The sequence below is a fragment of the Tachysurus vachellii genome, chromosome 20, assembly GCF_030014155.1.
Source record: "Tachysurus vachellii isolate PV-2020 chromosome 20, HZAU_Pvac_v1, whole genome shotgun sequence".
NCBI lineage: Eukaryota > Metazoa > Chordata > Actinopteri > Siluriformes > Bagridae > Tachysurus > Tachysurus vachellii.
The window spans coordinates 7,902,201-7,928,050 of NC_083479.1; the positions used below are offsets into that span (position 1 = coordinate 7,902,201).

General features: G+C 41.0%; 1 protein-coding gene across 4 annotated transcripts in view; it reads right to left on the reverse strand.

Moving 5' to 3' along the window:
• The window catches only part of nbeaa (neurobeachin a), a 166,142-nt gene that overhangs the window by 68,837 nt on the left and 71,455 nt on the right, over nucleotides 1-25,850 (reverse strand). For all 4 annotated transcript variants that reach the window (XM_060895652.1, XM_060895650.1, XM_060895651.1 and 1 more), the window contains exons 2-8: nucleotides 19,709-19,940; nucleotides 14,610-14,710; nucleotides 13,594-13,689; nucleotides 12,257-12,378; nucleotides 9,895-10,021; nucleotides 6,124-6,243; nucleotides 5,653-5,799 (exon numbers count right to left, since the gene is read on the reverse strand). In XM_060895652.1, the coding sequence (XP_060751635.1) occupies nucleotides 5,653-5,799; nucleotides 6,124-6,243; nucleotides 9,895-10,021; nucleotides 12,257-12,378; nucleotides 13,594-13,689; nucleotides 14,610-14,710; nucleotides 19,709-19,940 (945 nt within the window). The remainder of the gene's footprint in view (nucleotides 1-5,652; nucleotides 5,800-6,123; nucleotides 6,244-9,894; nucleotides 10,022-12,256; nucleotides 12,379-13,593; nucleotides 13,690-14,609; nucleotides 14,711-19,708; nucleotides 19,941-25,850) is intronic.

Consider the following 25,850-nt stretch of genomic DNA (forward strand, 5'->3'; position numbering starts at 1 on the left):
TGCATCGGTCCCCCATGGCAGTAAAGACCAAATTCTTTGTAATGCTACAAATGTGGCCTCCTAACCTACTAAATCACGGCTAGTTTCTCTTGAACACAAATCCTAGGAATAAGCTGTAATCAGCAGCTTCGGGAACATTGTTCCTTTTTAATCCCTCAGGAAACTTCTGAAATTGGTTCTCAAATCAGTGTTTTGGTTATCGGTTGTTATCTGTAGCTCTCCTTCTGACTAATATACTTAATATCATTTAATATGATTAGACAAGCTGTGAAATTAAATTAGGCTTTTAAATATTTGATCCTTTCCAACAGGACACATTGCTGCCTGTCAATGGCATTGGTAACTTGTCAATTATTGCCGTTACATAGTATTACAACCTGGCTACAAGACACTAACACACACACACACCACACACACGCACACACACACACACTCAAGGTTATGAATAATGTACAGCTTCTGCCCGTTTGAAGCGATTGTGTGGTTTGTGTGAGCAGCCGTCAGAGACAATGGAGCATTATTCTGCCTCTGAATAATTAAAAAACCCCAGTCAGAGAATGAAGGACATCCCAGAGTGTGTGTGTGTGAGAGAGAGGCAGGCAGAGAGAGTGAGAGAGGGAGAGAAAGGAAGGCAGAGAGAGAGAGACTGAGAGAGAGACAGGGGGGGGCAGAGAGGTGGGGGCAGAGAGAGGCAGACAGAGAGAGGGGGGAGGGAGGGAAAAGAGAGGCGGGGGTTAGAGAGAGGCAGACAGAGACAGAGAGAGAGAGACAGAGAGAGAGAGACAGAGAGAGAGACAAAGAGAGAGAGAGCGAGAGAGAGAGAAAGAGAGGGAGAGAGGGGGAGGTGGGGGCAGAGAGGTGGGGGCAGACAGAGACAGAGAGAGGCAGACAGAGACGGAGAGAGGGGGGGGTGGGGGCAGAGAGGCAGACAGAGAGAGAGAGAGAGAGAGAGAGAGAGAGAGAGAGAGAGAAGGGGAGGCAGGGGGCAGAGAGAGGCAGACAGAGACAGAGAGAGAGAGAGGAGGGGGGAGAGGGGAGAGAGCGGGGAGAGAGAGGGGAGAGAGAGGGGGAGAGAGGGGGGGAAGGGGAGGTGGGGGCAGAGAGGGGGGGGTCAGACAAAGAGAGAGAGGGAGAGAGAGAGAGAAAGAGTGGGAGATTTTACTGATACAAGGGCATCATAATATTCCAATATTCTACTTGTCAGCCAAAAAGATAAAAATTGTATCTTACAAAGCACAAATACAAGATGCCACACTTTACATTTATATTCAAAAATAATACAGGTCTAAAGCTGCTCCATCCTTGCATGGCTCCCTAACAGTTCCTTGTTGAATAAATACTCAACACATTCGTTTATATCGTCACAGTCTTCACTAAAACCCCCACTTTAGATATCACGCTTCTTCAAACAACCACCACAACCTATTATGGCATTTTAATAAATCTCTTTAATACATTTCTGTGAACAGAGAAGCTCAGAGAAATTTAATCTAGACCATTTGTGTATAATTTGTCATGATCCTAAAGACAATCTGAAAGCATTCGATTTCACACAGGCACAGAAAAAAATAGAATTTCAGCTCTGCCTAATTTCAGCTAAATAAGGAATTTTTACACTAATGGCTTCAATTTCACCTGCTACCCTCAGAAACAAGGCCGTTAATTGTTCAATCAATAATGACAGGACCTTTTCACTCCTCATCCTCGCACATTCACTGAGGAACACAGGTTCAGCAGCAATCAGTTCCTATCAGCCGAGTGAGTAGTGAAGTTGTCCAATCAGATGGATGAAACAGCGTGTAATGAGAAGGAGACACCTGTGATTGCGAATGGGCCGGAGAAGAGAAAGAAGAAAGAGAAAGCCTCCAGCAGATAAGGCTTTAGAGAAAGAATAGCCGAGATTGAACAGACTGAATAAAAAAGAAAAAAAAATACAAATACTTTTAAATGCTACACCTTTGCTACCCCATGTTCATCAGAGGCATATATGATTTTAGTGTCACTTACCTAATACTGTCTCTTACCTCTCATCTCTCCCATGTTGCCTTCTCCTTATACTCCATATCCCGCATCAACTAAGTAGGCCTGTGACTAACATGCTGTTAGCATGGTTTTCCCCAGACATACCATGTGTTGCTCACTGCTCAGCCTGCTAAATTAGCTGGATGGCCATGAGTCTGAGGCTCAGTGGTTGAAGTGAGCTTTCTCTCCACATCATAGCCTTTTTTATCCTCACTGGGCCAAATCTGGAGCTTTGTCCAGGCCGATAATGACCTTAAAGCTGAGGTCTCAGCAGCGTCCGAGGAAGGATCTCGATTGGCCCTGGCAATATGATATCCATTTTGCCATGTTATCTATACCTCCAATCTGCAGAAGTTGACCCCTTTGTATGAGACTGTAATGACATCCTCTTTGGGTTGGGTCCTTTGGAACAGGATATGGGTTGATGCTCTACTAACCTGGGTTAGATGTTGCCAAATATGGTTAGTGCAATCTGCCCTGTCCTGATGGAATTGGCCTTGTGCGCCAGGGTCACATAATGCAGAGTTAGGAATCAGAAAGCAGAACAAAAAGATTAACATAGAACCTTCATGTAGAAGCCACTTCCTGTTCTCTTGGTAAGTGTCTGATTACACCTCATCTGTCCCATAAAGCAGAGGAACCAAGGTCTTATACTGTAAGTCATCTCAAGACCACAAGCAAGTTTCTGTGGTCTGGTTTTTGAATTCTGTACAATAGGATGGATCAGAGGCAAAGGTGGAAATGGGTATAATCAGTGTTGATGCCAGTCATTGGCCTGTGCATCTACCACTAGAAAGATCTACCACTGGAAAAGAGGTCCAGCTACACCCGGGTGTAGAAACCACTCCTCTGGATGCAAGCACTTCCTTAACTATGCATCCACTAGATGCTCCTAACTGTGCAACCATCAGACCACTATACAGCCCCAGCTGATCAGATGCCTGCCATGATGCCAGTAAGAGTGAGGAGATCTCAGGAGTTTATGAGATCTTAGAGGCTGAGCAGTTCATCCTATGCTGCTCTGATGCAATTCATAGCTGAGGGTCATGACTTCTTCTGACCAGACAAATACCTCACTTCATCTTCCCTTAGTTCAAGCTGGTTGTGTTCTGCCTTTAAACCAGAAGACCACAAACACACTCACCACACATGAAGATCTGACAGAATTTGCTGTCCCAGATGGACAGTTCCAAGAACCTCTCTGGCCTCTCATTCCAGAGCATCTACTGATGTGTGTATGGGATCACAGTGCATCACACCATAGTGTGAATCTACCTAGTGTGAATCTACCTAGGCTGCCAAGGTGGTCCAGGATCTAGACAAAGGATAAGCCCCTTGTTCTAGAGTATCTTAACAGCTCTGCTTATGAGCCTAAGCTAAAATGAGTATCTCTGTATACCATGGCAAGTTAATAATGTTACTTTACACACATCTGAAACCTTTCTGCAGGTTGATATCAGTGCATTTGAATCTCATTACACCCTGGTCCATGAAACTGCAGGAACATTAACTCCTGAAATATCAGTTTGAACAGACAGACGCACGCAGACGCACACAGACGCAGTCGCGTACTCACACGCACTCACTAAACATTCTTTTTAGGAAAAATGATTGCTCATGCTCAATTTAATTCTGACCCCGTGTTCCCTTTCGGGACTGCAGATCTGACCCTGCAGTCCTGAGTGGAATAGAAGAGCTATATTGCCTGAAATGCAAAAAAAAGTTAAAAATACTTGAAAGGATGTTGTGCACTGTGCTGAAAGCTGCAATCTGACTGAGACTTTTGTTTGTGTCCAAACTGAAAGTGCTGCCCTGCTAATGTAACCGCTAAGAAAAGAACAAAGTTTGGTGATTGGTAGAATAATCCCAGAGAGACACAATAACAAAAGGCCATATATTCATTGGTTTCATTTAGAGAGATCTATCAGGTCTAGAGAGATCTTTTATTTAGACTGTCTATCAGGTCACACTTTAGTCTGTTGCTTTAGAAAACACACACAATGTGATGTAAACCTCCACATCATGTCTGTTCATAAGGACTACTACCTACAGTGTAAACTTTTCAGAATTACGTAGATGATCAAATATGAACTGAGAAACCTGTCACCCTCAAAACAGTTGTGGCACAAGGTCGTTCTGAGCAGTAGAGCTGTGCCAATTATCTGCTGTATAAAATACGGATTCGAAAAAATATCTTCACAGCTCATGCGTTTCATATGCACAATTTTAAGTTATTAAGCAAGTCCTTGGTGAAGGCAATCTTATAATACTATTTACTAAGTAGAGTTCCAGAAAAGGTTGAGAGAATGTGTTAGGGTAACATTAGGGTTAAACATGTTTGCAAATAGAATTTAACCATATGAATTTTCTCTATGGTGCGGGTAGATTAATTAGTACTGAGCAAAATAATGTGGTGCTAAGAAAAATGTTTCTAAAGCTTGATAGTTCTAAATAACAACCATTTACGCTCCAAGTGTGCACTTTTACCTGCACGAGCTTGAGCTCAAGTTCAAAAGAAATCCATCCAGATCACACGTTCTCTCAAATACACCGTGTTTAAAATTTTGATCTCCAACAATGTTATGATTCATGTAGCTGCAGAGCAATTTGTTTGTACAACAATAACACTCAGTAAATCAGTGTGGGAATTGGAACAAACTCAAATCGGCTGTTTGTTCACTGTGCTGTTGTCTCGTGTCATGTTTTTCATATTTACTGTGCAAGTTTAGGAGTTGGCAGAAAGAAAATGATGCGTACAGTTATTCTGTTCCTAACAGTGCTTCTGGAGCTCAGTCCTAATCTATGTGGACTGAATGAAAGGTCACTTGAGGTACACACATGCCACTTTTTCCGCTGCGTCATGTAAACTCTGTATCCTCTTGCTTTGCTTGTGGGCTTACGGTCAGGTAAAAAAGAAAGTACACCCTGTTGAATTCTTGAAGACATTCAAGAAAAAAAAATTAGCAGGTCTTAAAATGAGCTTAATACAACCTCAGATGAACAGCACCACCACATGACATTACATCATGGCATTATTTATTTAAAAAAATGAAGCAAATATGGAGAAGTAAAAAAAAAAAATTAATAAGCACACCCTCACTGCTTCCATAGGAATTAAGAGGGTAGTAGCAGCTAGGTGCTGTTAATCAAATGCCCTTGATTAATTGTAAGTATTTTTTGGCAATTTGCCGGTCTGGAGCATTCAGGTGTGTGTTAACGCAATGGCAAAGAAGAAAGACATCAGCTGCTGTTACTGCCCATCAACCTGGAAAGGGTTTTAAGGCCATTTCCAAACAATTTGTAGTTCATTCTACAGTGAAAAAGATTATTCACAAGAGTTAAACATTTAAGACCTTTAAAACACAAGTTGCCAGGATTGAACGTCCCAGCAAATTCACCCAGAGTTCAGACCATGCAATGCTCAGAGATATGTAAAACCATTGAGTTCCAAAGGGGGCTCTTTCTTATACACCTGACTGTAAATGCGCCATACAGATAACATTACTAAATATTTAAATACATCAATAATATTCTCTTTGTATTTCTTAATCCTAATATGGTAATATAGTAACTCGTTATCTCAGAGCAGGTCATAATTCTGATAGTTAGCAGACATTTCAGGTGTGTTACCTTGTATCCAGGTCCCAACTGATGAATGGCGAAGATCTGCGCTGGGTTAAGTGCCTCGCTGAACACATACACTGCCCCAAGCTGACCGCAGAAAACCCGATTGGCATCAGCCGTCTCCGAAGAGCCAAGGAAACATTTATCATAACTCTGGAGTGGAGAAAGGGGGGAGGAGAGGCGGAAAACAGAGAGGTGGGAGATGAAATGGATAGTGTTGGTTTATCTGGGCATCGGTTCTGCTTCCTGTGGAGCCTTTTGAACTTACTCTATTCCTGTGCTTTCACTCTTAGCTACATCACATGTACATAAAATACACTAACACACACACACACAAAATAGTTCTGATTTATCACTCCCTGCTGCAGCAGAATCAAGGCCATCATTTTTTACTCTTTGTCTTTGCTGGTTCACTTTTATCCTCAGGCAGAAGTACTTATCTAGAGTACAGGCGCTAATCAGAGTGAAGACACTCACATCATTGGTGTTGACGTGCCAGGCCATGTCGCCGTAAGACACCAACTGGCCGTTCACGTAGCAGCGGATTTCACTGTTCCTCCAGCGGTTGTAGATGTGCACAATGCTGATCATGTACCACTGCAAAAAAGCAACGAGACAACATGAGGGCAGTGTAGAGAAGGACAAAGACAAGACCGTGCTCCATTTCACACACCTTCAAAGCCTCTCCAGCTTTCACAAACCTCGTCCATTGTGTCAGAGCTGTTTGGATTCCAGAAGTTAACATGACTAGACAACAACTTCTTTGTTTGATTATGTGATAGATAGAAACCTGATTTATGATTCATTTTACTGAAGTCCTTCCTTTTAGCTTCTTGTTTCGAAGAACGTGTGTTTCTGCCTCCTTTAATTTGAGAACGTCAGCTCAAATCTTGATGATCATGCAGAAAGCTTACACATTTCAACATGGTATCAGATCTTAACACATTATGTGATACTGTATAGTCTTCCACTTGTGTTTTAAGGAGTCTCCAATGCTCCACAACCTCCTTTCCTTTCCTTGTTCTCAACTGTGTGGGCATTGCATAATGACTTGCAGCAGCATCTTTCTGCTAAACAAAGGGTCACCATTTTAAAAAGATAAGGACGGACCTTGGGGGATGCTTCCACAAGCTCATAACGGTTTGCAGTACCAGCTGTGAGTCCAAACACTTACAGTGTAGAGTGTAATTAGTGTGTAGTTTTTAGTGGTGTCACAGCGGACACTTTGTTAAGGACTACTTTCGAAAGCCTGACTTTATTTTATGACTTGATTTTCTTGCCAAGTTTAGTTTGTCAGTTGCCTTACTTCCTGATTTGGTCTGAGAAATCAAGGTTGGCAGGAAGCTCTTTAAACTTGGAATTAACTCTCAGAGGGCAACATCGATGTTTTTCCCGGTGAGACGTGTTTATTTTTATTCTCATATGATATGTATGCAGCATGAAGCATGCTGAAGAGCTAATCCCATTACACCATTACAGAAAAAAAAAACAGAGCCTGCGTGCTGTGGGTTTTAATGCCGCTGTGGGATGCTGATATACGAGCTGATGGTTATGTTATGGCCACTCGTATTTAAACAGAAAGTTTACAATGGCAGCAGATTGAGACGAAGCACCTGATGTGAGTAGAAACACATTCTTTTTTCAATTTCATTCTGAATTTATATAAGCTTTAGTTTGATCAGGTGAGGAGCATTGTGGCTTTTAGCACCCCCCCACCCACGCACACACACACACACACACACAAGGAGCTGTTCTGATTGCCAGACAAGGTAGCACACTAATTAGGTGAGCAAGCTTCACTGTTAAGCAGAGCGCACAATCCACCAGCCTGCACCAGCAGGATGGTGTGTGTGTGTGTGTGTGTGTGTGTGTGTGTGTGATTCTGACTGTCAGAGCTGGGAAGTCTTGCAAGTCTTTTTCTAACAGGCAGCCAATTCTCTGTTCTCTTCCTCAGAGCAGCATCTGCAGAAGGCACAACACCTAAAGTTCCTGTCTTGTTTAAGATTCATTTCAAACTGAACAATGCATGTGGCTGGACTCTGAGGCGGAAAGCTGCTCGGCTCAAAGAGAAACCAGATAAAGCATGACAAAGCCAAGAGAAATCAGGCATTGTGTTGTACTGCACTGTGCTCAAATTCATTTTGGCTCTTCATTTTGTTTCTCCTGCGCCACCCTTATTTTGTAATTGATTTGGGGGAGAGAGAGAGAGAGAGAGAGAGAGAGAGAGAGAGAGAGAGAGAGGGCAGGGGTTTGGGGGTAAGTGCAGTCTCCTGTCCAGCTGCAGTCCCTTCATGGCGTGCTGAGAGGAGCTAGAGTGTGAACACCAGCATGTCACCTAAACTGCTGCCAGGTCTTCTGTGTGTGTGTGTGTGTGTGTGTGTGTGTGTGTGTGTGTGTGTGTGTGTGTGAACATATGTGTGTCTGATTTAACACTCCAGATGGATCCATTCACTATGTCCCAGCTTTAGGGAAAATTAACCAGGATTTTAATTCTTAAAAAAAGAATCCTGTACAAATTGAGTGCACTGTTAAAGCTCTGTGTGTGTGTGTGTCTGTGTGTGTGTGTGTGTGTGTGTGTGTGTGCTCCTGCTTATGTCCCTGTGTCATTGCAAATCAGAAAACTCTTTACTTTTGTATTGAATGAACACATTTCTTCCGTATTGAGAAATCAATCATTTGTTCCACTTGTCTTTCAGTCCTTTTTTTAGCTCTGTCTTTCTCTCTCTGTCTCTCTCTCTCTCTGTCTCTCTCCGTCTCTCATTTTGTTTTACACTTTCATATCTATTAACACTCCTCATGATCCAGTTAAGATCAATATTTTCTGTTTAGCTTTGAGAAAATCTAACCCTAATGACTCTGACCTGCTGAAGTGCTGCTTCCTATCTGAAATGTTCATGTGACTCCCTACTGAACTACCCCAACCCCACCCCACCCCACACCTGATGAACCCCTCAGAACTGAAGTATATCACTGTATATAATCTCTGTGTATTCAGAAACATTCTCTACGTGTATGTATGTGTGTATGTAAAACTGCATTTTGTTGCCTTGTATCCATGTGCAATGACAATAAAGATGAATCTAATCCAAATGAGCATTAAATAGTGGCTGGATTGTGACAGAGACAGATATTTTGCCATTTTGGTTCTACCTACTGTAGAAACCCAGGGGTTGTGTGGCGAGTGCTACATAATTTCAGCCCAGGATGACGGGCTGTAAGAGGACAGTGTTTAGACACAGGGTTATGTGACTGACAGCCAGGGCTTTGATTCAGAGGTAGATTTCACACTGGGCTGAGGTCAAACTGTACGCTTCACAAATCTACATAAGGTTAATAAAAAGGATAAAAAAAACACCACCACCTTTTTAAATGTTAAACTTAGTACTGTTCTGATCAGATACTGCACACAACAGATTTCATCAGACAGTTAAAAGTGAAGGAAAAAATAAATACAAAAATCCTCCTGCACATTATTTACTTCTCCAGCAACTTCTGCATATTCAGTCCACATTCAGCTCCAGAGGGCAACATAATACTTTAAAAAGTCAGGGGGTGTAAACTTTTGAAATATAAAATATTTTGTTTCATATTTAATTTATTATGCAGTACTGCCCTTCAGAACCTCCTGGAGATATTTACATTGTTCAGACAAAATGAAAACACTATAAATAAATTATACAATAAATAATTTATGCTGATTGTCCTGTTCGAACGTTTATGAAGTTGATTTAAAGTTTCTCACTTGTTTTTAGTGTAAAAAGTTTGATCTCAAAATCATATAGTTGAATATGCTGTGGAGGCAGTCGTGGCTCTAGTGGTGAAGGCTCTGGGTTGTTGATCAGAGGCTCAGGGTTCAAGCCGTGGCACTGACAAGCTGCCACTGTTGGGCCCTTGAGCAAGGCCCCTAACCCTTATTGTGTCTTATGGACATTTTGCAGATTCTGTAAGACGAATGAAAATGTATGACCTCAACTGTATTTTCAAAAAAAATAAAAATTCTATTAAGCTATAAGCTTAATATCTACTGTGAAGCTCCAGAGCACATCTCCACAGCAGCATCTATTTCAGTCACTGAGTATTTGCCTGAGAAGTAAGATGATGTTTATTTTATAGAGCAGTATTAATAGTGTTAGGGAAAATGTATTTTCTCCAAGGACTCATCTAACATTTTAAATGGAAAAAACTGAAAACAGTAGAAAGTGTAATGTTTTGAAGACATTAAGGCGTTACAGAGTGGACACATCTCACCTTCCTGGGCTGGAAGTCGTATTTCACGCAGTGTTGAAAGCCTTTGCCTTTGGACTTTAGCGACGTCACGATCAGACAGTTCCCCACAAAATGAGCAGAGTATCCGATCCCTTTGCTCGTTCGGAAACTAGGAGAGAAAGCGTGCAGAGTGGGAAGAGTACATGAAGTTTTTAAAACATTTCAGATCACTACCACATTGGTCTTGTATTCCCAATAAATTCTAGATGCAGTTTGTTCCCCAGCTGACCAACATCATCAGTGAATCATTATTACAAGCCTAAATCATGTCTCCTGTGTTAAATGTGAGTCCACAACTTAGATCTGAACTCAGAGTGGACTAGATCAGAGGAGTTGTACAGTATCACAGAACAGTATCACAGCATGGAGAACATGTGCAGGAGAAGCTGCTGCCTTCTGTTGATAAGATGACAGACTATCAGTGCTATTTCTATTCTTATTCTCTCTCTCCTACACCGTCTCTTCCTCTCCCTCTCCCTTGATCTACCCCCAGTCTCCCCCATCTTTCTCACTCTCTCTCCCTCCCTTCCCCATTCTCTTTCTCTCCCCCTCTCTCTCCAAGCCCCCCTTCGCTTCCCCCTCTCTCCATCCCTTTTTCTGTACGGGTAACCCCCACCGCACCCCTCTCACTTCCCCCCCTCTCAAAGTCCTGTAAGTTGTGAGAAGGAGCCTTCATGGAGCTGACATCACACACGTGCTTGATCAGATTGAGATCTGGGGAATTTAAAGGCCAAGTCAACAACTTGAATGCTTTATCATTTTCCCTTAAACCATTCCAGAAGAATATATTCATTGTGGCAGTGCACATTTTGCTGTATTTTGAGGCCAATGGCATTAGGGTGTACTGTTGTCATGAAGGTGTGGACTTGATCTGCAGCAGTGTTTAGGTGGGTGGAACCCAAGATTACCCAGCAGAACATTGCTTAGAGCATCACACTCCCCTTCTTCCTGTAGTGCATCCTGGTGCCAACTCTTCCCCAGATAATTGGCACACACACCCTGCCATCCACAGCAAGTAAAAGAAAATGTGATTTATCAGACCAGGCCACCTTCTGCCACTGCTCCATGGTTGAGTTCTGATGTTCATATGCCAGCTGTAGGTACTTTTGGTGGTGCATGGTGTGTTTTGACATTCTTCTGTCATAGCCAGCAATAACCTTTTCAGCACTTTGTTATACTGTAGTAGCTCTTGTGTAGAATGGAATCAGATGGGCTAGCCTTCGCGCCCCATGTGCATCAGTGAGCATCAGCCACTCATGATCCTGTAGTTGCTTCACTGCTTGTACTTTGGTGGAACACTATTTGCAGAACACTGCCTACCAGGAAAACCCCACAAGCCAAAGTTGTTCAGATCTTTAAACTTGCCCATCTCTCCTTTCAACACATCAACTTTGAGAACTGAATGGTTGAGTAATATATCCCACTCTTTTACAGGTGCCATTGTAACAAAATATTTACTTCACCTGTCAATGGTTTTAATGTTAATGCAGGACGATGAATTCTCTCTCTCTCTTTTTTTTTTTTTTTTTTTTTACACACACACACTTTTATCATGCTTTCATATTTTATATATTTTGCATGACACATGGCTGAATCAATACTGCACTTCAGAACAGTGTAATTGTTTACCCCTCAAACCCGGTTCTTAATAATGAGGTTAAAATCATTACATTCCCTCTACTGATTGTACACACCGGCTCAAGAACCTCTGGGCGAGTTGTTCATCATAATATAAGATAATACACTAATGAATTAGAAAATCTCAGTCCTGTCTTTTCGACAGAATAAACTGAAGGCAAAATCATAAAATAATAAATGATCAAATTCACAACTGTATGAACTCAAATGAACCAGCCAACAAACTGAGTGCATTCTGTCTTTACATTGTGAAAATATATAATATTACCTTTAAATATTTTCCTACATATGTGATATACAGTATGTGACAAACATTCACACGTTAATAAAGCTATTTTCTAGAATAAAGCTGTTTATTTTATAATTAAGCTATTTATTTGACGTAGGAAATTAACTGAAGGCAACAGTGTAATTAAATAAAAAGGTCAGTATTAATATACAGGGACTAGAAGGGAGTAAACAAGAAACTGGTGGCTTTCACCTTCTAGCACAGAGCTTTTCTTAGTAGCAACAGTCAGACCGACACAGGATAAAATGAACAACAGGCCCTCTGAGGCCGAGCAGGAGAGTATGCTTTAATCTTATGCATGTGGTCCATTCATACAGGCTCAGACCCTTGAGATCAGCAGTGCTTATATTTTAATATAATGATTTACAATTATCATGAGAAGCCTAGACCAGGAAAGTCATGGATAGCAGTACGTACCAGTATAGGTAGGGTTTGTCCTTGTCTACGTTGATGTTGTTCAGAGGGTCCATACGGAACCATGTGTTGAAAGTGAAACCGTTCTGGTAAGGCCACTTAGCAATGGGAGGCAAGGCAATGGCCTGGATAAAGAAGACATTATGTATAAAGCATCAAAACACACACAGATATAAACACAACACCAAGGGGAACTGTCAATACTCAAACATGTAGCATTTAGAACCCAAGACTTGAGAGCGTACGACTATAACATCCCTTTCGTTTGTCTTCAATTTACAGCGCCTTGCTAAAGTATTCACAACCCCATCCATCCATCCATCCATCCGTCCGTCCATTCATCTGACTGCCGTCCATCTGTCCATACGTCCTTTCTCTACACAGCTTATCCTATCGAGTCATGAAGAACCTGGAGTCTATCTCAGACTATCTATGCACAATGCAGAGTGGACTGGACATGATTATTAAATAAACAATTAGTTGTCAGAAACAGTGGTGGAAATGTTGAAGTCATGTGACCATAGTGTAGTTTGTTTAGAGCCTAGCTTTAGCTTTTTTTTTAAACTCATGACCATTTAGAAAAGTTCTGAGCAAAAACAAGTAAGGTTTCATAAAGGTTTGTTGGACACAGTGCTAAGTTTCTGCAATAACCCAAAAGCCAATCCTGTTGGCTTTTTGTTGAGGGAGCCAGGGGAGTGATCACTTCCAGACTGGGCTACAAAAATACACCATCCATGCAGCACTCAATGGAATTAAGATCACAGCCACTGTGGGTCATTTACCTTTTTGTTCATAACCCACACCAATGTTGCTTTGGCCTTATGATCATGGCCCTGCTCAAAAGTGAATTTTGTACTCCTTTCTACCTTAATCTATGCATTGTCATTACTTTCTGTCTAACTTCTGGAGAATGTCTTCTTTTTTTTCATTTCCCTTCAGATTTGCAGACTAATGAGCCTTCAACAGCAGAGACTGTATGTAGACAATGTGGCAGAACCTTAATAATTCACAGCTAGATGCCAATGGTAAGGTAACTGTGTCCTCGTTAAGGCAATTTCTTTCAGTGGTGTAAACTGGGAGCTTCCACTGCATGGGGATATTTTTTTTTTTTATTTGTCTTAAAATAAAATAAATATAATCCCAAAATAAATCCAGAATGAAATTTCAGTGTGTTATTAGTACTTTGAGAAAACTGGTCAGGGGCGTGAATACTTTTGCAAGGCACTGTGTAATGAGGAAGAACAGAAGTACGGTCATTCTGACACCTGTTTCTGGGTTGAGATTAGGTGTAAAGATTTTAAGGCAAGCTATGAGGAAGAGGAGGAGAGAGATTGTCTCACCGCTGCACTGCGTCCTGGGAAGTTGAAGAAGGTATCTGGGCCATGTCTCTGAGGCATCTGGTTCAGGACAGATAACAGTTTGATTGCGTGCCTTGGCTGCAGAAAAAGACAAAAAGAAGGCAAAGAGGAAACTGAAAAAATCGTTTAAAAGAGTGATAAAAATGATATTTAATACATTTTCCTCTCAACATCTGGTGATTTAGATGTTTCTCCCTGCTGCACAGCAGTTAGCAGTCTGAGAGGGTGAAGTGTAACACATGCTTCCTTCAAAAGCAACTACCATATCCTTCCGAACTGCCACTCACAGAGAGCACTCACTGCCCAGTTAGAGATAGCATCACGCTGACTGACAGAAAAGAAGAAAAGAGAACTCAGATTCTTGGATCCTGGTCAAACTTGTAATCTTCCAACAATGTAGACGTTTTAAGGAATGGAAAGCAGGCAGGTGATGAAGTCAGAAATACAAAAATAATAATAATAATAATAATAATAATAATAATAATAATAATAATAACATAACAGAAGAATGTGGAGCAATTCAGTAAAAAAAAGAAGACAGTCATAGTCTGTACACATACACAAAGAGTGCAGTGAACTCCTCTTCTTTGCATATCCCAGCTTGTCAGGAGGTTGGGGTCAGCTCATAGATCAGCATGATGCTACAGCAGCCCCCTGGAGCAGAGAGCGTTATAGTCCGACTCAAGGGGCTGACAGCAGCAGGTTGATGGTGCAGGGTCTTGAACTACCATCATGTTTGGTAATCAGAGATGAGAATATGAGGTAAAGAAAAATAATCCATACACAGCTATGACCCCAGTGTAAATCCAAACCTTATCTAATCAAAGGTCTGTCCATCATGCCTGGCCTTGCCTCAGGCTCTGTACCTCACTCACGTCAGACCTCGAGACATTTTCTGTGTCTGTTCCATTCCTCAGAGATGCGTAATTTTCCAAACGACGATCCGTGTGCTGTGAGTGGATAAATAGATGTTGGAGGAATATAAGTATTTTACTCACCCATATGCCATTATCTCCTCTCAGCATGCTAAATAGCAGCTTCAGCTCTTTCACTGTGATACTGTAGCTGGCCAAAACCCCCAGCATATCCACCAAGAGGTCTGTGAGAGAGAGAGAGAGAGAGAGAGAGAGAGAGAGAGAGAGTGAGAGAGAGAGAGAGTGAGAGAGAGAGAGAGAGAGAGTAAGAGAGTGTGAGAGAGAAAAAGTGTGTGTGTGTGAGAGAGAGAGTGAGAGAGAGAGAGAGAGAGAGAGAGTAAGAGAGTGAGAGAGAGAAAAAGTGTGTGTGTGTGTGTGAGAGAGAGAGAGAGAGTAAGAGAGAGAGTAAGAGAGCGAGAGAGAGTGTGTGTGAGTGAGTGAGTGAGTGAGTGAGAGAGAGAGAGAGAGAGAGAGGAAGAGAGAGACAGAGAGAGTGAAGGAGAGAGTGAGAGTGAGAAAGGCAGACAGACAGAAAGAGAAAGAGCGAGAGCGAGAGAGACAGAGAGAGAGAGACAGATAGACAGACAGACAGACAGAGACAGAAAGACGGGGGGGGGGCGAGACAGACAAACAGAGAGAGAGAGAGAGAGAGAGAGAGAGAGAGAGAGGGAGGGAGGGAGAGAGAAAGAGGGGGAGAGAAAGAGGAAGAGAGAAAGGGAGAGGGAGAGAGTTTTACTGGAACTACAGTTAGAAACACCACTGAATGCAATTTGAAATCACTGCTTGTCTTTTCTTGCCAAAGAAACTTTGTCATCATAAATAATTTAGGAGGACACATTTCCACCTGTGTAAAACTACAACATGCTATAATATTACAAAAAGGCAAGAGGTTTTGTAAATGTGGTAAAAGGTTAAAGTTCAGTTTATTTTACAAACAACAAAATGAGGCCCAGTGTATAAGACATACTGTACACAGTCAGTTCTATTGTGCAAAAACTGTAATATACTGCAGAAAAGTGGTTATGGATAATACTAATATTAAATCTAATAATCATTTCATTTGAGGCTACGTCATTGCCATTGTCCTGCCCCAGCAAAGTCTGCAGTCATGCACACAAAACTATAACTATAACTATTTGTTGTTAGTCACATGAAGTATCTGGCTAGCTTTGGACATATAATCTGTGGTTAGAATGTTCTAACACCATGTTAGCTGCTGTGATCTGACCTAAATCTATAAGAATGAGAGGTCCAGGTTTAAGCACATGAAGCCCCATGATGAGCAATAACACAATCACATAAAATGGATACATGTCTAATCAGGACAATATAGTTTCACACATTGAAGCCTGTAATGCTGTAAATGTCATGCAGCATGCCACACTCCAGTCTTTGTGCCTGACCTTTAACCTTACACGCCACCTGTGAGACTTCCTGATCCTGGTGAAGGTCTGCTTGTTTAATGCATCATGTTCTTCTTCAAGAAAGGCAAAAATCCCACTTTGGCATGGTTATGACTCAGTGATTAGCTTTTAAGGTTCTGGTTTGTTGTCATGAGCATAAAGAGTGCTTTAAGCTTCTATGTACTATAACATTGCACTCTGTATATTCATGATTCTGTACAGTGCAGGAAATTCACTTTGAGGACTGTTCAGACAGGATACAAAAAATGATAACTGATATATTAATCCTGCTTACAGTCCAACGTGATTAAAAGATTCAGACCAGCGGCATTTAAGGAGTGCTTTCCAGGTTGCGTCCCTACAAAACAGACCGGTGTGTAAAGCTGGGCTGACACCAGCAGTGGGCAGGAGTGGGCTTGGCCCACCCAAATTTGGGTCTTGCCCACCCACTCAAATAAGACAAAAAATACCAGCAAGATTTCTAAATTCTGATTGGGGGGCAGCTTATAGCCAATGGACAATGAATCACTATCTGCAGCAGCCCCACTCAATAAAACGCCCAGAATAGTTTTTCACAGCTCACCTCATGCTACTTTCAGTTCAACACACAGGTTCCAGCACAGTACTGACTTTTTTGACCTACTTTTCTCAATTTGTGATTGCTGCACAGCAGCTAACGAATGCTCATAATGTGAACAACAGTAAATATTATGTTAATATTAACATAAATGTTATTTTGATTAATGTTACGTGTGGTTTTGTCTCTGCTGCTAGCACATCATCAGATACAGCAAATTCCAATTTACCCTTCACAAGCACTGTTCTTTCCCAGTTCTCAAAAATTGCCCCAAAGCAGACCTCTAGGCTATTTCGGCCCCAGTTCAGATGGTTAGTGATTTGAATAACGATCTAGAATAATTTTAATAAAATATAAATAAAAAAATAAATAATAAATAGAATAATCCTAGAATTATTAACTAATTATGTAAAAGTATGCGTTCTGTAATATAGTCCACTTCAAATCCTTCCAGGCATCATACATGACTAAGGCTGCAGTACTCTATTCTTCGGGATGCATGCTTCTGTTTCCGATGACAGAAATATACCACTGTCAAGGAGAAAAATGCTATTTACTTTTAACATCCAAAAACTGGCATGTAATGGGGTTGGTGGGATCTTTTAAGGGGGGTTGCCCACCTTTTATTTGCACCAGCCCACCATAATATAACTGGCTGAAACCGGCCCTGGTGCCATGACAGATGGGAGATGATAACGTGAACACTTGTTTATGATGATATTATTGTCACTTATTGTCACAGTTGAAATCAGCACAGCTTGATTCTTCCATGAGAGAAGTAGAAAGACATGACTTTATTTTTTTTAAGTAGATCGAAAAAAAATAAATAAATAAATCCTGTAGACTCCAACCAACCAGATAACTGTTGAAAATCCTCATTATTTGTGCTAAATGCATTCAGCTGACAGTTTGCTTGAGTGATGTCTGAGGCTGAGACTATTTAAAATGGGTAGTTTTGTATGTATATGTTAAGACAGCAAATAACTAAAACCTACAGCTACAGGCTCTTAAAGTATAGAAATGAAAATGAACAGAAGAGGCTGAAGAATCTTTATTCTATTTGCACTATAACCTATACAACATTACGTATGACTTCATTCAAGTTTGGGGTTTTGGCTTAGGAATTTAAATGTGTAAAGCTGTTTATGACAATGTCTAGTAAATGTAAAAGGAATTGAACTATTTCTGTTTCTTCATTATAAGCTGTTTGGCCACAATGTCAAATGATAAAAGCACCACACAAATTAAACTAAACTGAAATTGAACTGAACAGAAAAAAAAACAGCACACAACTATTTCTAATCCTTTGTATTACCATGAACACCAAGTCTTGACTAAACACTAGGGTTGCAACAATACAGTTAGCCCACGGTTCAATACATACCTCGGTTTTTTAACCACAGTTTTCGGTTCGGTTCGGTTCTGATGGCTTAACACATAAAAGTGTTTTTTGTTATTTTATGCTTAGGCAATAGGAACAGTAAGAGGTTAAGAAGAAACAAATAAAAACGATTTATTGCATTCATTCATCTTCTACCGCTTATCCGAACTACCTCGCGTCACGGGGAGCCTGTGCCTATCTCAGGCGTCATTGGGCATCAAGGCAGGATACACCCTGGACGGAGTGCCAACCCATCGGAGGGCACAAACACACACTCTCATTCACTCACGCAATCACACACTAGGGACAATTTTCCAGAGCTGCCAATCAACCTACCATGCATGTCTTTGGACCGGGGGAGGAAACCGGAGTACCCGGAGGAAACCCCCGACTCACGGGGAGAACATGCAAACTCCACACACACAAGGTGGAGGCAGGAATCGAACCCCGACCCTGGAGGTGTGAGGCGAATGTGCTAACCACTAAGCCACCGTGCCCCCCACGATTTATTGCAATACTCCTTTATTTGACTTAAAAGCAAAGAAAAGTCCACTGGTTCCTAGTGTTTTGTATAATATAAACATTTTTTATTTTAAAATGAACACTGACATCTCACAGCTGCTGGTAGCCCATGTACCAACTGGGGAACACATAAATTCCTAAATTTTGAAAATAAACATACATGTGAAGTTAGTAAACATAAATTGACCATTTCAAATAAACATACTTGTACTTCAGTGAACATAAATAAACCATCTTAATTAAACTTAACAGTACTTAACAGGCCTCCTCAACTTCCATGTATTCACTGCGTTCACTGCCAAATGAGGGACTGGTTTAGAGTACAGCGCTTTTCATTTCCCAATCCGACATGTAGTGAACAGTTACAGTGAGGTAACTCACGGTTGCCCGCGAGGTCCAACCATCTGTGGTCAGAGCAAGGCTCTGTGCTTGAGCCAATTCGTACACAATACTGTTGCATGTCTTTTCATAGAGGTCAGGAATTATCTCGGTGCTGAAAAAAGTGCGATACGGTAATCTGTAACGCAGATCGAGTGTTTTTATAAGATGACAAAAGCCCGCATCTCCAATCACCGAAAACGGCTGCAAATCTTTGGCAATGAACACCCCCACTGCCTTTGTTATTTTCATGTGTTTCTCGGAACCAGTTGGGTATGTATGCTGGAAGTATTCAGCAAGGGACTGTTGTTTTTTGGAGGACTTTATTACCTGCTCTGCTATCCTGCCTTCAGACATTGATATTGCTGGGTGATGGCACCGCAGATGTGCAATCATATTTGGAAGTGTTTCCGTTTGAGTAGGCTACACGTGTAAAACAATGCTTGCAGACAGTCATTTTTTTGTTTACTGATTTTTCTTCCTCGGCATTATACTCAACAGCAAAACCGAAATGTCTCCCCACCACAGATTTAAAAGACGCCGGCGCCTCCTCGTACTGTAGCCTCACTTCACCACCGCTCGCCATGTTAAAGTGTGGAATGATGGTTCAGCGCCCCCTAACTTTAGAGCATAGTGATTGAACATTTACTCGCGGGGAGGAGTTTCCTCATCTCAGCTCGTAGACTTACAGGCGCACACAAACAGTCAATTCGGAGAGAAATAAAAAGCACAAATTATTTAAATGTAAAACCAAAAACACTGCAATTCACAAGCGCGTATTGAACCGTGGATGTCGTACCGAACGGTTCAATATTATATTGAGAATTGTGGCATCCCTACTAAGCACCAGAAGAAACCTGGTATAAATCCTAAGCAACTAGCAACTAGACTTAAACTAGCTGAGCATGCTGAGCACTAGTACCTGCGATCATGTCGTCAACGTTGCTCATCTTCTGCAGCACCTGCTGTATGAGGCCCACCTCGGTGCAGGTCTGCAGGTTGCGCATGCTCTTGCGCAGGATGGCCGTGAACATGCTCCAAATCTCAGCCTGGCACGTCACTTCGCAGTGTTCCAGCAGCTCCACCATGCACGTGATGCTCTCTGCATCCTGGATAATGAAGTTCATCTCCAGATCAAACTCACCACCAACGAGCTGAGAAAAAAAAGAATGAAAAAAAGGTGATGAGAAAAGAAGTACAGGCTTGAGAGGTGAGAGTAGATTCTTTGAGGACTACACAGATTTAAAAGATTGATGGACAGAAGTAAAGTCTATCAGCCAGACACAGTTGGAAATTTGAGTGGTTTATTTAAGGTCTACAAGTAAAGAACTGAGATAATGGTGTATAATGTTTCCTGTTGTACTCAGCACCGAGTAGGAAAAGCGTACTGACAAATCTGAGCCATGGCTCTGCAGCAAACAGTAATCAATGCCATCGCTCTAATAGCTCAACAGCCATGAAATTGGCTGGTTCAAATGCAAAGGCCCTGCACCTTGGAGCAAATGAGAAGGAAAAAAAAACCTCTTCAAATTCTCCAGAATTGATACCGCAGCCAAGGAAACGAATCTGCACAAAGCCGAGCTGAGCTCGACTACCTCAGGTTTCTTGCTTTTCAGGTCGTATTCAACCGGTCTCCATTAATCCATGATAAGTCATTACAACTTCTGCCAATAAAGAGAGATAATGAAATTTTCCACAAGTTCTGTCCAATTAACACATCAATAATGCAAGCTGGTAGCTCTGGCGGATGGCCTGAGGTTGTCCCTGCACTCTGTGATTTTAGGCATGTATAAACTCAGGATGTTTATCAGAATAACAACAGAAGAACAACAGGAAGAGTGGAAGATGTTATGAATGGCTCTGACTTACAGAAAGAATTAAATAACCTTTCAGAGGAGTGAGATCTTAGAAGTGCCAACTCATTTTAGATACTGGGAAACATGGCACTTTTCAAGCAGGCTTGACCTTTAGTTCAATAACTCAAAGATACATTACAGTAACAACTCCTCTTACACGTCTTGTATTTAATGCCGTTCCATCCTGATGCTCGACTATTTATGGTTTTCAGTGTTGTGCTACCACCTAAAGTGAAATGCCCTTAACTGTGATATCCACCTATCAGCCATAACATTAAAAACACCTGCCTAATATTGTGTAGGTCTCTTATCCCTTGTGCTGCCAAAACAGCTCGCACTCTGCAAGACCTATGGAGGTGTGCTATGGTCTCCTGTGCCAAGTCAAACCCTTAAGCACTTCTCTCAAGTTCGTCAAAACAATTCATCTCACATCTTGAGCCTTGGGCAGCCATGAGCCTGTCACATTTGGTAGCTACTGACCACTGCATATCAGTAACATCCAACAAGCCTGGCCAGCACTTCACTCAGATCCTTCCACATGCCCAATTTTCCTGCTTCAACACATCGACTTTGAGAACCGACTGTCAATTAAAGCCTAATATATTTCACTCTGTGACAGGTGCCTCTGAAACGAGATAATCAATGTTCTTCACATCACTCACCAGTAGTTTTAAGTGGTTCTGGCTGATCTTTGTACATCATATAGCTTGTTAATGAACAATTATTTACAGCAATAATAATAATAATAATAATAATAATAATAAAAAGCAATATTAAAAGAACTGGGGTTTTTTTCAAACCATTAGATTAAATTAAATGTATTTTTAAATGTATATGGTGGGACAGATTAGGTCTATAGCACATATACCTGACACCCCTGTGTGTGTGTGTGTGTGTGTGTGTGTGTGTGTGTGTGTGTGTGTGTGTGTGTGTGTGTGTGTCCATGTTCTAACACTCAAGCCACAAATACCCACTAAAAGTCATCCAAGCCAAGGATAACCACTCCAATGGATTACTACTGCACCATTACCCCTCAGTGGCCATTAGTGAGCAGAGATGTAACTGCTGGATGCTTAACAGTCAACAGCACACGCTCTAAAAGAGAAGCTAAATGTTAATATGCCTCTAATGAAACACATTAGATGTTGATAAATACAGCACGGTGTGCAATCATGCAGATTTCATGCATGACAGAAATCAAGGTCTTAAGAAAGATGCAGGAATCCACAAAAAAAAAAAAAAGTTTCAAATATAGCAAATCCTGAATAAAACATACCCGCAGGCTATAGCGGCCTGATATACAGTACATGTAAACGCACACGATTCACTCGGAATAGTCAGTAGCACATCACACAATAATGGAGAAGGATCATAGCAAGCTTCTTTACCTCCTACACACACCACATGCACACACAAAAGATATGGACCAGTGCTGTTTGTATAATAAATAAAAAGAAATAAAAAATAGCCACATTTCTATGCACATTACACAGCAAACGGGAGCTTTTAAGTGCAGCCAGACTTCATTAGGAGCTTGTATGAAGAGGAAACCGAATATCTTTTGGTGTGAATCAACATTCCTGGACCTGTGGGGTTTGGTGCACATCTAGTCAAAAGGGAGCGATTCAGCTTCGGTTCAAGGGCTCACTAACGAGCTGATGACCCGATTCAGGTTGGATAACAGTTTGTTTTCATTCTTTAGTCAAGGCTGCTGTAAATCTGCACTGTGTGTAATTATATCCTTTAGAGTCTGTCAAAGCATGGGCTGTGAATAACTAGCCAAGAGTCTGTAATTTCTGTACATTATATATAACATTAACATGTGCTCAAAAGTTTGCAAACTCAGAAATAAATTGTTAAACATTGCAATTTATTTGGGAAATATGACTGATAATTATTTAAGGATAGTGGTCACGTGAAGTCATTCATTCTCATATAGGTGTTTGATACCTTTTTAAACCCTAATGATAACTGAAATCACCCAAACAACTCTGATCAAAAGTTTACACATCCTTGAATTTTTGGCCACATTATAAACACACAGATTGACAAACAGAGGTTTAAATGGCTATTAAAGGGACATTTCCACACTTGTGACTCATTGTAATTGAAATCAGTGTTTGTGCATAAATAGTCAGTGAGTTTCTCAGCTCATGAGGTGATGCACTAAAATGGCTGGATACTGCAGCTTGGGGAAGAAAAAAGAACTGCCAATGGACCTGCGTAATAAGATAGTTGAACTTTATAAAGCAGGAAAAGGATATAAAAAGATCTCAACACTTGAAAATTCCAGTCAGTACTGTTCAAACTCTGATAAAGAGGTGGAATATTAGAGGTTCTGTTTATACTAAGTCACAGTCAGGTAGACCAAGAAAGATTTTACCCACTACTGCCAGAAGAATTGTTCGGAATTGTTGTTGTTGTGGTTTCAAGGGGCACAATAAGGACATACCTGAACACGAAAGACCTGCTTGGTCCAGTTGCCAGGAGAAAACTGCACGTGGGACATTCTTGGATGGTCCAACATGACAATAAACCAGAGCACAAGGCAAGGTTGACCTCCAATGGCTACAGGTGAGAGGGGAAATTTGCCATCACAGTCTCCTGACCTCAAAATCATTGGGTTACTTTGGGGCGATCTCAAACATTTTGTTTGTGAAAGACAACCAAAAAATGTACAGGAAATGGAGGCACTTTGCCAAAAAGAATGGGCAGCTATACCACCCAAAAGAATTAAGGACCTCATGCACAATTCACAATTATTAAAAAAGACTGCATGCCATCATTGATGCTAAAGGGGGCAATACATGATATTAAGAACATGAACATGGATTATTTCCTTATTTTATTTTTTGTAATATTTTGTTTGCTTCCATTCTGTTATGCCTCACATATTAACTTGAGACCTATAAGAAATAACATCAATTTGTTTTGCTTTCTTTAAAAAAAAAATTCTCCACATCTTGCAAATTCTCCCAAGGCATGCAAACTTTTCAGCACAACTGTAAATATATTTATTACCGAGTTCTTATATATGAACCTGTTTGTTTGGTCACCTGACTTGAATAAGATTAACTCAGAAACAAGGAGATCTATAAACACTGTCACTGTGAACATAATACATTCTGTTAATATTATTATCCGAAATAATATTGTACACATTTACATAATGAGTAGAATAAATAATCTGAGGGACTACAGGAAGTTTATTCACAGATAACTGCTGAATTTTATATAAAAAACACCAAATCTCCATCCAAATGGTTTCATTTTAGCAGCAAGAAAACTGAACTGTTGTGACGGTAGTTACACCTCCTACTGAGAGACGTTATTGCTATGGCAACTAGTAAAAGCCTACTGACCACTTTAGAGTACAGCAATTGGAGGTCTCTCAGGATAAAACCAGTGTGTGAACGTCGTTTTAGAAACACATCATGATGTTAACTCCCACTCGCATGCCATTTCATCTAGGAAAGACTTTCCTAGCACGCCGCATATTTACATTAATTAGTTCAAGACCCGCTACAGCAGGCACTGTATAACTCAGCCAGAGAGATGGACTTCACCAATAATTAGCTGCATCCCAGGCAAATTTATTTATTTATTTTTAGATATGAGCTAATTAATCTTCAATTGAGCCAAACACCAAAGTTTAACAAATAAGAGGTTGGGACTCAGTCTGGATGCTATGCTAATCAAAGAAACAAATCCGAGCAGAGTAAGAGTGAGGCGGATTTGAGAGGTGTATCACTCGAGATAATAAGATCAATGCACTGTAACTCTGTGCTTCAATCGATACGTTTTCCCTTTTCACTGCTGCATTGCTTTTAAGTGGCTTTGTCACTGCTGAAAAACTCAACACTGCACTTGGCTTTTAAACTCAGCACTCCTCGTCGTCTCCGAGCGAGAGAGAGAGACCGTGCTGCTCTCTGCCGCATCCGATCGAAACTCCGGGGATTCGAGGAGCGTCACAGAGACATCGATCTCCAACAATGCGGAATTCATTAGCTGAAATTAGGCCACAGTCTTATCGTGTTCAAGCACAGTGGAGGAATTTATTTTCCAGCCTAGGTTCCTTTAAGATTAGCATAGAACATCTCCTCTAGCCTAGTGCCAATATTTAGACATTTCCACCAGTATATGTATTCGAGAGAAGTCTTTAAAAAAAAAAAAAAAAAAGGCCATTTCCAAGCCGTTTGTCATTTCCCCTGACACTACAGCGTACACCCCAGTGGATAGGAAGGGGTTTGGCACTGCTCCAAGGCAAAAATCTAACTTCCATTCAATGTTTAACGTGATGTTGTACGAGCTATAAGATGCCATGTACGTTCGGGGATAAAGCTTCACAAACACCAGTCAGACCCACCAGCGAGAAATCAGGCAAACTGACAGCATTTAAAATGGCCCAGAATACCTGGGAACGCAGCGACAACGCTGACTGGAACAGATCCAGTGTGCAACTATAGCTCGAGACAGCTTGTCACAGGGACACAGATAAAGGTTCTGTGTAGCTCCAGATTGCTGGAAAGCCAAGAATGATGCAAAGGAGGGGCAATCTGAGAAAGTGACTAAGACAGAGAGAAAACTCTGGGCAATCTGAGCAAAATTTAGAACAGCCACACAGAATAAAGTCAGTGTACATCTTTTTTTTATTTTATTTATTTAAAAACTCAATTCAGATAAATGTTCAAGGCATTGAACTCTACAGACACACAAGCATGTGGTACAGCATCAGCCTGCAGTCTAGAGATTACACATGAACGTCTGCTTTTGTATAAGAAAGCTAAAAAGTCTTTTCTCAAACCCATACTGTAGACCTGTTGTACAGACATTCAATGAATCCATCCAGAAAATTTATTTTTTTAACTGTTGCAGCCAAAAATAGTCAATTTCAATGTGTGGAGTTTTTGTGTGTTTTTGTCTCATTTTCTTCTTTATAATTACTACACGTATGTAATTACTTTCTATGATCACTGTACACATTTTTGACACACATGAATGGAGGGGTTTCATCTAAATGTGTGTTGTGATGTCATCACACAACCTGTCCTATACAATATCCAAAGCCCATTCAGCCTATATGGAGTAGATCCTCTAACAAAGATATACAAAAGTTTGGAACACATCCAGCTTCAATAAACTCCATTTCCTAAGAACTCCAAGAACCTGAGTCATCTGGGTGGTGCTGGATGAATCATTAGAGTCAAA